The sequence below is a fragment of the Fusarium phalaenopsidis genome (genome assembly GCF_050370095.1).
Source record: "Fusarium phalaenopsidis strain FUZ10S chromosome Unknown contig_32278, whole genome shotgun sequence".
NCBI lineage: Eukaryota > Fungi > Ascomycota > Sordariomycetes > Hypocreales > Nectriaceae > Fusarium > Fusarium phalaenopsidis.
The window spans coordinates 1,748,661-1,763,069 of NW_028145417.1; the positions used below are offsets into that span (position 1 = coordinate 1,748,661).

The 14,409-nt window shown below is 50.0% G+C and overlaps 6 protein-coding genes across 6 annotated transcripts; 4 read left to right on the forward strand and 2 right to left on the reverse strand.

The window, feature by feature from the left end:
- Positions 1–298: 298 nt before the first annotated feature.
- LRP88_01164 (uncharacterized protein) lies at positions 299–1,243 on the forward strand (the record flags this gene model as incomplete). Its single annotated transcript, XM_083237859.1, has 1 exon — positions 299–1,243. One exon carries the CDS (start codon positions 299–301, stop codon positions 1,241–1,243), a length of 945 nt encoding a protein of 314 aa, XP_083106364.1.
- Positions 1,244–1,611: 368 nt separating this feature from the next.
- LRP88_01165 (uncharacterized protein) lies at positions 1,612–2,415 on the forward strand (the record flags this gene model as incomplete). The annotated part of the gene is made up of 1 exon (XM_083237860.1): positions 1,612–2,415. The coding sequence occupies one exon, from the start codon at positions 1,612–1,614 to the stop codon at positions 2,413–2,415; it is 804 nt and encodes a 267-aa protein (XP_083106365.1).
- A 679-nt stretch (positions 2,416–3,094) lies between these two features.
- Positions 3,095–4,870, reverse strand: LRP88_01166 (uncharacterized protein; the record flags this gene model as incomplete). The annotated part of the gene is made up of 3 exons (XM_083237861.1): positions 3,095–3,366; positions 4,007–4,467; positions 4,524–4,870. 3 exons carry the CDS (start codon positions 4,868–4,870, stop codon positions 3,095–3,097), a joined length of 1,080 nt encoding a protein of 359 aa, XP_083106366.1.
- A 1,397-nt stretch (positions 4,871–6,267) lies between these two features.
- LRP88_01167 (C2H2 type zinc-finger-domain-containing protein) lies at positions 6,268–7,299 on the forward strand (the record flags this gene model as incomplete). The annotated part of the gene is made up of 2 exons (XM_083237862.1): positions 6,268–6,365; positions 6,417–7,299. 2 exons carry the CDS (start codon positions 6,268–6,270, stop codon positions 7,297–7,299), a joined length of 981 nt encoding a protein of 326 aa, XP_083106367.1.
- Positions 7,300–7,629: 330 nt separating this feature from the next.
- Positions 7,630–8,867, reverse strand: LRP88_01168 (zinc-dependent alcohol dehydrogenase family protein; the record flags this gene model as incomplete). Its single annotated transcript, XM_083237863.1, has 4 exons — positions 7,630–7,804; positions 7,877–8,231; positions 8,284–8,374; positions 8,436–8,867. 4 exons carry the CDS (start codon positions 8,865–8,867, stop codon positions 7,630–7,632), a joined length of 1,053 nt encoding a protein of 350 aa, XP_083106368.1.
- A 1,479-nt stretch (positions 8,868–10,346) lies between these two features.
- Positions 10,347–12,135, forward strand: LRP88_01169 (MDR family MFS transporter; the record flags this gene model as incomplete). Its single annotated transcript, XM_083237864.1, has 2 exons — positions 10,347–10,630; positions 10,692–12,135. The coding sequence occupies 2 exons, from the start codon at positions 10,347–10,349 to the stop codon at positions 12,133–12,135; spliced, it is 1,728 nt and encodes a 575-aa protein (XP_083106369.1).
- Positions 12,136–14,409: the final 2,274 nt, after the last annotated feature.

Below are 14,409 nucleotides of genomic sequence, written 5' to 3' on the forward strand. Positions count from 1 at the left end.
GGGCTATTGTTTGTCTAACCCCGCGCCTGTAGTCGGGTATAAGTCCCCTCGCAAGCCGAGTTCATTTTCGTTTTCATCCAGTTCTAGGACGAACATTTTTGTAACTAAAAAAAGATGGCGATGCTGCAAGTTAACTGCTCTGGTACGCCATATGAGGTAAGTATGCAGGGAAGAGCCTCAACACATCCTGGATGATAACGAGTACTTGTAGATCGGCCATCAACATGGCACCGCCGCAAAGGATAAAGTAGCGGGATCTCTAGACTTTTACAAGTGGCTTTTCCAAACCACATGTGATATGGACTGGCCTGCTGTTCGACTCGAGGCACAAAAGTACGTCGAGCCACTGCAGAGGCTATGCCCTCGCTATGTCGAAGAAATACGCGGCGTCGCCGATGGCGCAGGAGTCGAGTTTATCGATATTGTCGCTCTCAATGTCCGAACTGAAATCACCTTTGGTCTATTCACCGACAGCCCCAGTGTCCCTGTTCAAACAGACGGCTGCACCAGCCTGGCATACCGCCAGAAGAATGGCAATATGCTCCTGGTGCAGAACTGGGACTGGAGGGTCCAACAGACGCCCAACCTTTTTATCTGTCATATTACCCAGCCAGGCACGGAACTGCCAGATATGTCGTTTGTTACGGAAGGCGGTGTTATAGGCAAGATCGGATTTAACTCATCTGGCGTTGGAGTCTCCCTCAACGCTATCCGAGCTCGCGGCCTCGACGCCACGAAGTTACCAATCCACCTTTCACTGAGAGCGGCCCTGGAGTCAAACTCTGCGCGTGAGGCGGCACAGAAACTGCAAGCAACTGGGACGGCTGGAAGTGGCCATATCTTGGTCTCAGATTCAAAGGAAGCGATAGGACTCGAATGCACGAGTGTGGGGATCAAGGAGATCGAACTGGACCAGGATGGAACCATCGTTCACGCGAACCATCTAATTCTCGACCACCCAGGCGTAGACGAGCGCCCACCATATTTGGATTCGTTCGCTCGCGTCAAGCGTCTTTCTCAACTCGTAACAGAAAAGGCAGCCTCGGAGACGATCACATCTTCTTCGTTATTCGAACTGTTTAAAGACGAGCAGGGATTTCCAGGTTCTATCAATCGCTGTCAGGTTGGCGAGTCAGAGTCGCAGACCTTGTTCAACATTGTCATGGATCTAACAGAACGGAAGGCTACGGTATACTTTGGAAGACCAACAAGTTGGACAGAGCAAGTTGAGCTGTCTAAATAGTTGATCACCAAACTCATGCCAGGATTGACCTCGATTGGTCTCCTCCCAAATTCCAGCCCCATAGCGGATGGGACACTCTAGATCTCCTGAGGGTAACATTTTACATGTGTGTCATCACGGCCAACTCTCTTGGACGATTAAAACCACCTTGATGGTCGAAGGAGTCTTCCCCCTGACTGACTGCGTTGCCAACGATAGCTCGGGAACTTTTCGGCGTGAATCGATTTGGGTCCAATCCTTCCGGCGACATTTCAACCATCGCAGGCATTTATAAGCCTCTTCACCCGCAAGTATAAAGACGATCATCCCAATAAATAAATAACTTCAATTTAAATCAAGCACTCAAAGGAAGATTAAGTTTCAGCATCATGTCGTCCATTACCGCTGACTCTAAACTTACCCTCTTCCTATGGCTGGAGGGGTTCTTCCCTAAACAGATTGTCTACTTTCTCCTCCTTAAAGGCCTTGTCGACTCCCCTTCTCAACTATACGAGGGCAATACCAACGACCCCAGGCTCAGCATCAAAGTTCTTTGTTTCAATGGTTCTGCCGTTGTGGATGTCCATCCAAGCGACCCGAAGCCTGCTGGCAAGAGCAGCCCTTGCTTGAGGATTACTGATCCTGCTGGAAAGAATGAACCACGCTGGGTTCACGAGAGTTCCTCTATCCGTTTGCTCTTGGAGGAACTCTACCCCGAGAAAACCCCCATGATCAGCCTCACGCCCCTCGAGAGAGCCCTCATGAACGACATCCACTCCACCATTCTACAGTCGATCACAGACTCCAACTACTACATCAAGAACGCAGCGGCTGTCACGACGAGCTGGTCCGGTATTCGGGATGAAGACCGCAGCCTTGCATTGGCCCGTCATGCAAAGGAGAACCATGTCCGGACTCTTCTCAAGGCTCAAGAGTGGGCATCCGAGAGTTTGGAAAAGGGTGGATGGCTGACGCCTGGGCTTGATCATCCTGGGTTGGTGGATGCTGCGCTTGCAGGTGGTGCGAGATACATGGAACTAAGCTATTCCCTTGACGTGTTTGAGGATGAGCGCCTGGATTTGTTGAGGCAGTGGTATGCCAGGTTCAAGCAGTTATCTTGGTGGCCCGAGCTGGAGGAGAGTGGCCGTCACCCAAAGGAACTGTCATACCCAAGCAGTTGTCGAGATGTCTGAAAGGTAGGTGCTTCTTTCAGGCATTCTAAGAATATGTAGTTGTGTCTATTAGGAACTTTCGGACTTCTACTTGAACTTTATTTCAACATTGTCTAACCCTGTCTGACCCTGGCCACCAAAGTGCTCCCTCATGGTCCCCCAGTTCCCTTTAGGGGCATCGATAGCTCTCTCACAAAGCTCAGGCAGCACTAGCTCTACTACATGCTCTCCTCCCAATATGGACCACATTGCAGCCGTCGGTATCAGCCAACTGACCTTGAATTGTGTGTTTATGGGGAAAGTCCGTTCAGTCAATTGTATATTTACACAAACCACTCAATCTGCATCCCATCCGTCCCAGACTTGCTCGTCGAGATGCGCCTGATTTTCCGTCCACATAATAACACATTCAGTATGGCTCCACTCCAATCCTCCCCAAAGCCCGAGTATCTACCTTGTCTCTATTTTCATCCAACCCCAGTACCTCGGCTCACCAAAGTCTTCGTCGCCTTCCTACGGAGGGATATCCTCTCTCGGCTCCTCCTCGGCGTCGACTGCCTTGAAATTGAAGATGCCCTGGCTGACTTGATTGAGAATCTCTTCATCGGGATAGAGAAAACGTGGGGTCCGCGTGTAGGCATAGGCGGTCCGCCTACACCATCGTTGTACATTTGGATGAGTCCGCGCCGATCCACGCTACTTAGTAAGGATGCGTCGGAACGGGCATCGAGGCGGAAAAGGGTTTGAGCTTCTCTCCAGCCTCGTCGTCACCCCACTTCAGGACCTCTTCCATCGCTTCCCTCTTGGCAGTCGTGAGCAACTTGTCCCAGTCCTCGTCGCTGGAAGGGCCATAGTAAGTGCGGTAAACTGTGAAGCCCCAGTTTTTGGTATCGTTCAGATCGCCAGGCAGGGTTGGGAGTTTAGGAATTCCATCGAGCACACTAGAGAGTTTCGGCATTGCGCTTTGCCGGCCTTTGTATTGATAAGGCGGGGGGGTTGCTGCGCGCTGTGCTGAAGCCGAAAAGATGAAGAGTAGACAAGAAGCGAGGATTTGTCTTGCCAAGCCACGCACAACTTATAGCTTCATAGTTAATATTGCTTAGGACAATATTATATAATTATCCTACAAGAAAATAGTATTCAAGCCTAATATTTAAACCCTAGAAGCTCGCTAAGATGGTTGAAGAGCCAACAGACTCGATGGCATGTTGGTTGTGTTCCCTATTGGGATGCTCCCCAGGTCGAGCCAATAAGGTAGCTAGTTTCGATGGATACTACTGCTATTGGAACCTCGGATCATAACATGCTGGCCATTTGACCTAAACCGGAGGCAGCGGTGTGGGCGATTACTATTTCTGCAACGGTTAGCTGTGAGAGTCGTTGCTCTTCCGTATGACCCAGAGAGAGTATGGGGTACAGGAGCAGAGGATGTATATAGAAGTCGAATCTTCGTTTACTATCAACTAAAGTGTGTAGGTATGCTCAATACAGAAGCCAAAGTGTTGCTTGGGGTATCAGGGGAATCCATGTCGCTCAAAGTCTATACAACCAGTCTCCCTTCAATCATTCCTTTCCGCATAAGCCATGAGATCGTCATTAAATCCCCACTCACCACCTTCTGGCTTGGTGCCGTTCTTCAAGAAGCAGTTTGCGCCCAGTCTGCCTACCATCTCAGCCATCCGTCTATCAAAGACGACGCTCTTGCACTTGACTCCCGTCCCTCTGTTCTCATCCCTATCGATCATGGCGGCACAAGCGTTTAGACAGTCTTCGAGAGTGTAGGCGATTATAGGTGCCACATCTCCCATGACGCCGCCGCCCTTGGCAGGGTCACCTGCAGGTACATTTACGCCACAGTACCAAGAGAACTCATAGCCCTTGTTAGACTTGAAGACTGTTCTCTGTCGAAAGTCTGTGGGGCAGTTGAGTTCCAGTCTCTCCACAGCCGATGCTCGTCTTGGGACGTAGGGGTCTGTAGTATTTTCGGAAGACGTGTTATTGGGCTCGATGGAGGGACATGAAATGGTCTCGACTGGGGCAGCTTCGGAACATTCGGTGCATTCCGTATTGTTGCTTGGAAGACTCGTCAATGCGAACTCACTCGGAGGTGTTGAACAACACGAGCTTACCTAGAGCAATTTCCCAGCGCAGCAGCACATCCTCCACCAACTCCAGCGCCAACAACGACAGCCGCCAAGATACCAATGAGGAGGCCGAAGGTCCAGATGCCAAGGCCAAACGGAACATGAATATGTTTCTGCTGTGGACTTGACTCTGGTTCTGGCTGCTGGTATTCCGGCGGATTGTAGTACAGCTTGTGCTGGCCGTAGAGGTGTGCTACCTCAGGGGCATTGGACATGTCGACCTGAAGGCCTTCACTGTCAGAGTGCGACGGCATCTTGTCTTTGGGTGCAAAGTAAGAGATGGGGATGACGTCTGAGTCACCGTCGTCAGGCTTCTGTGCATGAAGGGCCATGTGAATTATGTTGCTGGGAATACCAGACGAAGCAAACGCGAGTGCGTAGTCAATGTGCTTTATTCTTAAATCCTCCCGACTTTGACAACCCTATCTAGCTCTTGTACTGGTTCATGACCAATCATGGTGTGGGAGAGGCACACTCATGTCCTCTTGTTGTCTCGTGTGGTGATATAAGCGCCCAGGTTCTCGGGACCGAAGGCTCGGGACCGAATTGGTGTGGCCAATGATGGGTTGTCGCATGGTTGAAAGAGGTCAACCCCTGCATAGCCTGAAGCGCGATGGATGTTTCTTTATAGGTTGAGGAAGTGATAATCGCCCTGCCAAGTTTATTTCTCGCGTCTATTGTAACACTAGGTTACTTCAGCCCTGGCGGGTGCTCCAAAGGTGCGGGTGCTCCCGCCATTCTGGTTCACTCTCTAAGATCGGCGAGAGGTTCTTAAGTTGTTTAAACTATTCACCATCGATGTTTATTTTATTTCGAACAGGCGATGATATCCCTCTGCCTTTTATTCAACAGAATACTTGAAAAACAGACAGCTTTGTCTGGAATGCTGATCTTCGCAAGGATGGATGAACCCGTGGGGGCCAAACATCCATGTGAAACCCGATCCTACGGATACTACAACGGCCCTGAAAACGGTCACCCGCATGCAGCTCGGATCAAGCATATCCGATGCACTGGATCATGGCCGGCAGCTAGACCTGACCATCAGTATTTGCAGATGCGAGTCGAAAGGTTTCACCACACGTTTCCGGTGCCCGTCGCCCCTTGCGGCAGTATCAGCCAGAGACAGCATGTCTCCAGCTTGGCCGTGTTAAGTAGCCATGGCCGGCCAAGAGTCAAAGCGTTAGTTTCATAAAACTCTCAGGGCTTTCGTCCGGTTTTCATCCAAGTTAAAAGATTCTTTGCCGGAGGAGGCGCCATGACGGAAACTCAAGAAACCGGATCTTATGGTCAGGTGAGAGCGTCACGTAATCCTTGACGCGGAACTCGCCTCCATGGTGATACTGAGTCACGTTACTCTGGAGTGCATGATGATCAGACAGATTCTTCACCAGAAGTGAATACCTTGTCTGAGTTGATCATGTTGCTATGGATGTGCAGATCCATAAATTGCGGATAATCATGCACAAAACATGATTCAGGAGGCTGAGTCTTCATGCCTCAGGCATCAACGTCCCAAATCATCCATGTCGAGTTCGACTCATCCAAGATCATGATTTCGATTGCCTCTTTAGGAAATACCCCACTCGCCTTTGACTCAGTCATTCTTCAGCTGGAATGATGAGCACATGATAGTCCATCGATAAATAGCCTTCTATTTTCCCTTTGAATAGACTTGTTTTGTATCAATCAATCAACAGTTCACTCTTCTACTACCTACTTCGAAACCATGCCACTAACAACAACATCAACATTATCGTGCTCGACCTGCCAGGTCTCGTTCGAGACTGTGCAAGAGCAACGACAACATGCCAAGAGCGAGTCGCAGTTAGTATACTTGTATCGAATTTGAAGCGCCAATTCTAACAAGCGGATTAGTATCGAGAACTTGAGGCGAAAGGTGGCCGATCTAGGCATCAACACTCTGCCTTCATCAGACATCTATCAAGCCTCGAGCTCAAATCATCGCTCACAATCACCCAACGACAAGTCTTCAGAAAGCGACTCTGGGAGCGACCGTGAAGTCAACCAGGATGACATGCCTGAGTTTGTGCCTGAAAACTGCATCTTTTGCTCTCACCAAGCCTCAGACATCGACGACAATCTCGCCCACATGAAGACCACACACAGCCTCACAATCCCTTTCCAGGACAACCTCGTCGTGGAGCCCGCCACATTGATATGGTATCTCCACTTTGTCATCTTTGGATACCACGAATGCATTCTCTGCGGGACGAGACGACGCACAGTTGAGGGTGTGCAGCAGCACATGCTCGACAAGGGACACTGTCGGTTTGAGATGTCGGATGAGATGATGGAGTTCTATGACGTCGAAGGTCTCAACAGCCACAGCACCCAAGACCTTGTCCGACCTGATGAGGATAGTATTCGATTACCCTCGGGCAAGATTCTCTCACATCGATCCCAAACCGCTTCATCAAGCCGGCCACGGATTACAAACCAGTCAACATCCACCGAAGAACCAGCTGCTATCCCCGGCGCACCGCCTTCCGACGCCCTCACAAATCGAGGACGCAGGGAAACAGCCATGGCAACGCAGCTCTCACGTCTGAGCGTCAAGGACCAGCAAAGCTTAATACACCTCTCAGCTCCTCAGCAGCGCAGTTTACTCGCGCAGAGGAAAAAGGAACTCGAGACTGCACGACGGTCAGAACGGAGGATGCGGATTGGGATGGACAGACACAGCAACAAGGCTACTGTCGAGCATGGCCGTCCATGGCAATCGTACCTCTCTATTTGAATGAATGGTTTTTATTCTGTAGCTTGGTCGGCGTGCCTTTGGAAAAGCAGTTTGATTTGTGGTCTTTAACTTTTATAGATTAATAGGTCAATACTATTTTTCTTGAAAGTTGAAGTGAAAGATGCGCCGAGGCAAACCGGGTCTTATTACTACACGACACTTTACTACTATCATGTCAATCTTGGATCTCAGAGATAACAGTGATAAACCCGTCATGTTGTCTAAGTTGGTTGCAAGAACTATTCTAATTCTATCGAGATTGGCTTCAGAAGGCCGAGGCGCCCGTCCCTGGGCTTCTATTTGTGAGGAATACTGAACCATGTTGCATATCTAGATCTTAATCACGACCTTCCCTATGTGTGATCCTGAGTAAAGATAGTCGAACGCTGCAGCGGAATCCTCGAAAGCGAACGTTTTGTCGACTAACGAGTCAAGCCGAACCTTCTTCTCGTCCAGAAACCTGTTCAATTCCTCAAACTCCTTCTTCGACCCGACTTGAATACCCCTAAGAAGCGCAGCATGAGTAAAAATTCAATCCCACCTCAACAAGGAACGAGCGTGCAGTATGATAACTTACTGAATCTTAGCGGCCTTCGATATAAGAGTGAGGAGCACACTGGGATTCCAGTCGGCCTCGAAGCCTTCCAGAAATCCTACCAACGAAATAGTGCCGTGCTTCTTACGCAAGGCTTGCAAATCGGAGGGAATGGAAGTTGGCCCAGTGTTATTAAAAACGTAGTCTACCCCTTTGCCGCCGGTGAGTCGCAGTACTTCCGCTGTAACGTCTGGGTGCTTCTTGTAATTGATTCCTTGGACATCACGACCAAGCTGTTTCACCCTTTCAAGCTTGGCATCCGAAGACGAAGTGATGATTGGTTTGATACCGGCCGCAAGACATATCAGCAGCGCAAACATGCTGACGCCACCAGTGCCTTTCCGAGGTCAGCTAAAGAATCAGCAGAATGCAACAATGTCTTGTCTCACCTTGTAACAGTACGGCAGTGTCCTCGTTGGAGCCCTTGAGCGAATCGAGCGACTTCCATGCTGTCACTCCCGCACACGCGATCGTTGATGCCTGTTCAGATCAACAACTCATTCGATATAACCACCCGAACAACCCTCAGGACTCGACTTACCTCTTCCCAAGACAAATGCTGCGGCAGCTTCACGAGGAACTTGTCTTCGAATACCGCGAATTCCCTGAGCACTCCAGGGCCGTCGCCACCAAGGGCCATGGAATCAGTATCCCTTTCCGTGCCGTCTAAATCGGTCAGGTTGAAGGCTGGGGCCACATGATCCCCAATCTTGAATTGGTTCACCTCACGCCCCACAGCCACAACCTCCGCCGCGCAGTCTGACGCAGATATACCTCGGGGCTCGACCGACGCGGGGTAGCGGCCTTCGTGCAGCATGGCTACATCGCGGAAGTTAAGCGATACCGCATGGATGCGGATGACGACGTCGCGAGGGCCGAGTGTCTCTGGGAGTGTTTCGGTGGACGGTACAATAGCAAGAGGGTAGGGGGGTTCCGTACGACGGAACGAGCGATAGGTGCGTGGGTAGGCCATGTTGTCTGTAAGATGTGATTTTGCTAACAAGTGGTAGAGGAATCGTGTCAGTTTTTCTTTAAGGTGAGTCAAGGAGCGTTCCCTTCTTCTTTTTATAGGGTGTGACGATGCTGTGCAATTGAGACCAGTAAGAACAGTAACGTTATCCCCAGCTGTATTCACAGTTGGTTGAGGATAGCGGAAGTCCCGGTAGAACTGTGTGGGGATATACCCCCATTTGTCATTGTGAAAATCTCGATGGAGGCATAAATATCGGGGATGTGCTAACGTTAGACTGTATTATTAAAGCTTGGGTGTAAGCTTTAGTACATTCCAGACACCTCGATTTGTAACACCCTAAGGTTGGTACTTGGTCAAAAGGCTGCACAAGGCCAGGGGGCGGGGCCCTCGGAGCAACTCAGCAGAAATAATAGAGTCATAACACAACTAACGTTGAAGCTTGGTCAAGGGCTCAAAGAAGTGGCGGGGGGTGGGCTTCTGAGCGACCCAGCGGAAGTAACACAACCCTAACGTACTAACATTAAAGCATTACAAATCAAGATGTCAAGTATCGGGTTCAAGGTAATTTCGTAAAATAAGCACTATAGCAAAGGCGCTCGCAAGATAGATAGTAACGCAACATACCCTAGAGCAAGTAGTACTCCTTAATGCCCTTTTTCTCTACACGCCATTGCTCCTAAGAGTGTATTAAAGAGTTGTATTGAGAGCTAACGACGAGCGAGAGTATACAATATCAAAAATTCTGCCTATTGTCTTTGAACCAGTAATTAACAAGAGTCAAGTATGAAACCTCAATTTGGACTCGGAATCTCCGTCGTTGTCTAATTAACCTGCATCGATGCTTCGTGGAGTGGGCTGCAGTGGAGTTGCTTCAACCGAGCCTCCAGGGGTCCCGGAAACAGCATCATTTTGCGCACCGCTCCACAAGCCTTACAAAAGGGCGGGAAACAACCCTTAAGCGATGCCAAGAAGTGTGTAGCCTGATTGGGTAGACAATTCAAAAAGTCCGGCGTATCCTGGCGTATCCAGGCGTATTCAATCCCAGGCGTGTTCCAGGCAGCCTTTTAAAACAAACCTCGGTCCCTCCCCCTTCGCCTCATCGTTTCGTTTACTACGCGCCACAAATGATGCTCGCTTAGGCTTCCAGTTTGTGAGCTTGCACTTCTAATATGCCAAGAATATCGCCGCCCAGATCCCAAGGCATCCATTTTTGAACTTCAGCACGGTAACATGATACAGGCCTTTTTTTGCTGCCTACTCGTCTTGTGGATCACCAGCGCTTAAATCGTAACCACGCAACCCATTTCTAATCTTAAACATTGGCAGGCCATCACCAGCCTCCCGTAATGAATTATGTGATAAAAGAGAGGTTCTTCGGATGGTAGGAAAGATGCGAGTTGATAGTGTTGGCAAAATCAATCACTTCTTTTTAAACTCGACATCATCCAATCGATCCCTGAGGAAACAGTCTATTTCATCATGAGCCGCAGCAGCCAGCGAGAACTGATGTCTTCTGGGAGTCAAAACACTCATCAAGAACCCGAAATGCCTCAAGATGTGCCCGAGGTTCAACCTCCTCCTGCCGAAAAGCCCAAGGCTGGTCGTGGATGGCGTTTCTGGGCTGTCTTTATTTCACTCTCTATTTCGGCCTTCTTGAGCGCTCTCGAAGGTGCTGTTGTCTCGACAGCTTTACCTTCCATCTCGCGCGCTGTAAATGCAGGAGAGGACTACATCTGGATGGTGAATGTCTTTTTTCTCACTAGGTAAGAATTCTTGTCTTGAAAGAACGGGGTGCTCCGCTGAACCCAAGCTCACACCAACCAGTGCGGCCGTGCAGCCCCTTTATAGCCAATTGGCCGATATCTGGGGCCGACGATGGCCCATGATCACAGCTCTGGGCATCTTCGCCTTGGGCAGTGGCATCTGTGGAGGAGCAACCTCGGCAAGCATGCTAATCGGCGGCCGAACCATCCAGGGGCTCGGAGCCGCGGGCATCAACGTCCTGGTAGAGATCATCATTTGCGACCTCCTCCCGCTGCGAGAACGCGGACAGTTCATGGGGCTAATGTTCTTCTTCATCGTTCTGGGATCCGTGGCTGGTCCTTTCCTAGGTGGCATCTTGGTCGATCGAGCATCGTGGAGATGGGTCTTTTACATTAATCTCCCATTTTGCGGGCTTTGTTTGGTGCTGTTGTTCCTGTTCCTCAACGTTCAACGGCCAAAAAATGGCGAGTCAACCAAGAAAAGTCTCAAGAAGATTGATTTCATCGGACTTTTCATCCTCTGCGGGTCAATCTCCTCGCTACTCTACGCCCTGACATATGGAGGAACACGGTACGAGTGGTCAGCCCCTGCCATCATCGTCAGCTTCATCATCGGGATAGTCGGCATCGTCGCCTTCTTCTTCTACCAGGTCTCGCCCCTTTGCAAACATCCCGCCATGCCCAAAGCCCTGTTCGGAAACAGAACCTCGGTGGCGGCCTTCCTAGCGACATTTATGCAGCTCATGCTCTCGTACGCATCTCTGTATTTCCTACCTGTCTATTTTCAAGCGGTGAAGCGTTCAACCCCTTCCCGCTCTGGAGTACAGATTATCCCGTTCTCAGTCACCTTTTGTGTTAGCGGCTTGATTGGTGGAATCGTGGTTAGCAAGCTCGGCCGCTTCAAGGCCGTCCACATCGCCAGCTTTGCCCTCCAGATAGTCTCTGTTGGAACACTCACCCTCCTCGATCGCAACTCAAGCATGGCGGTTTGGGTCATTCTTCAGCTCATCTTCGGATGGTCAATCGGCATGCCAAACCCTTCCCTCCTGACAGCCATCCAGGTCGACATTCCCGATAGCCTCAACGCAGCTAGCACAGGCGCCTTTGCCTTTGTGAGAAGTGTCGCCACCATCTTCGCCGTGAGTGTGCCCGCTGCCGTCTTTGGAAACCGCTTCGATCAACTCCTTGCAACCACCGAGGCGATGAACGACCCTGAGCTACAGGCAGGATTGGAGCGGGGTCAAGCATACGAGAAGGCATCGCGAGTTTTTATCAACTCTTTCCCAGAGGAGATTCAAGATGCCATTATTACTCTGTACGAGGAGAGCCTGGAGAGGGTCTGGTACGTCTCACTAGCCTTTGCTGGTGCCGGCTTCCTGTTCGTTCTGCTGGAGAAGAACTTGGTCACGCGGGAGGACAAGGCTACCTCCGAGTTCGGACTTCTGGACAACCCAACTACTGCTGACGGAAACGGAGCCAAGGACACTCGCGCCGAGACCGTTTAAAGCTTAACGGACAACTACCACAGTTGGTCGATCAGAGATTAGCAAACAAAAATGAAGACCTTGGACAAGAGCACAAGGCAAAGACATCCTTCCATTCACCTTCGGGTAAAAGAAACAATTGCTAGCTGGTTCTGGTGTACTATGCATCATATCATTTTATTACCATTCTGTTGTCATTCATATACGTCAAGCATAGCCTTCCTGCTACTGTAATCTTAGCTATAGACAGTCGCAGGAAGACCTTAGAAAACTTCAGTTTTGAATCCAATCAGGCTTCGTCTTTCTGTTGCAGTAGTGGACGATCTGTTTCGAATCATACCATTGAGAAGCTTATCAGTGAATGCTAAAGCCCGAATTCATCAGAGCTATTGATTTCATGGGAACAGGCTGATACGACTGAAAACATCCTTGTATAATTATAATATTATTATGGATCAAAGTCCTGCGAAGCAGGTGGTTCATGTTAATTCTTGACATACTGCAAAGTTGTAGGGATCGTGTGTTATAGAACCCAAGGAATGAGCCGTGCCGTTTTCTGATGCCATTGTTCCCATTCCTGGCCAAACGTGGCCTGAAGCATGCTTTCTTCCTCCTTAACCCGTGTCCAGATGCCAAACATAATCACTGACAGTCCAGCAGGGACCAACCCCCACATCAAGCGACTCACGACACTGTGCCATGACCATGGGATCCAGCAACTGAGAACTCCATCTGTCCTCCCAAACAATAGCACGTTGCACACGGCGAGAATTGCGAGTCCCGTGTAGCTCGGGTGCTGCAGGTAACGGTAGATTCCAGTTGTCTTTAGCTGATCCGGCTCAGTCAGGGCAAACGTGAAGTTGCGGCCCAGTGAAATATAAGATGCTAAGCGTAGAGGGACTCCAGCACAGAGGATGAGAGCCAGCGGTATCGAGGTTGCTTTTGACCATGTTATGAGATTCGCATCAAGCCCGTTTAACATGTACGGGAGGATCATCTCTGGCCGCGACTTGTGATATAGAAATGTCAAGCTCGAGGTATGCAGCCCTAGCAGACCTAATGGGGCTAGGATGACCTTGGTGCTGTGTTTTTCTGTAAGGCGCAGCCATCGCATCGAGTCGCCGGTTGAAGGGGCCGACTTTGTGACGGGTTTGGCCTGCTGGGGAGGAGAGAGGGCTACATAGGTTCCTGATAGAGAGAGGCACATAGTTGACGCCAGGGCCAATTGGGGGAGCGCAATTGGGAACGACATATTCCCAAGTGTATTGTTATCGCCTTTTGCAGTTGGTTCTTGTTCACAAAAGTTGCATCGGGGAGGAGGAGGAACAGCTGGTCAAGTTGGGGTTTGATTGTGGGTAGAGTTTAATTAGTGTCTCGGTCCTTCACGTGACGTTACAATCCCCAGGGTTATCCCTCGATGTCTTAAATCCAGCCTGGCAAAGAAGGCCCAGCTGGTACCTTGGTTTTGAAAGGTTGCGTTTTCGACGTTGTCGAGGAGGGATAGTCAAAGTCTTGGCAAGTTCGCAAGATAGAAAAGGTAAGCCGCAACCATTGGGCAAGCCCCTGTGATAGGTGTCAATTCCACGGGTAAATTAGTGCGTTACAAAGAACCTGGAATGTCACTAAGGCTGGAGGTCATGAGGCAATGGCCGTTGTGGCAACTTTCTTAAACAGTTGCTTGCGTGGACGGGGAGATCCAAGCTCCAACCCCACGGGAACAAGGAAAGAATCGAATGAGTCATGGGATGCAGGGAACCTTTTTAGATACAGGTGTGCACTTTTTAGTGCCATTGGACGGCAACTTAAAGTTGTTACTAGTTGTCACTGATAACCAAGCGACATTAGAATGGGCCTTTGTGTCTCACATCTAACCGAGAGACCTGGCCTCGAATAATGGCATATGTCAAATAACTTGACTTGAATTACCAGCAATGGCCATGTTGTCAAAAGCCACCAGATTGGCCATGCAAGACTTTAATGCAAGCCCAGTTCTGTCACATGCAGTGGTTGTTCCCGTCCAACTCGCCTCCACAAGCCAAGCCTTTATCCACAACCTCGAAAACTCCCGAACCCAACGGAGTGGACCGAACGTCGATTCCCTTTTCCCGTCACTCCCCTGGCGATCAGAGAGCAGTTTCCCGCCAATGACACACAGAGGTACCACCATGTACCAAAACGAAACAGCGATCGCCCGCGTCGTGCGTAAAAATACGCCATGCTGACGGGGGGACCTGGACACCCGCCAAGGGTGTCTCGGCTACGGGTGGCGACTGTTGCAGAATCGCCCGGTCTAGA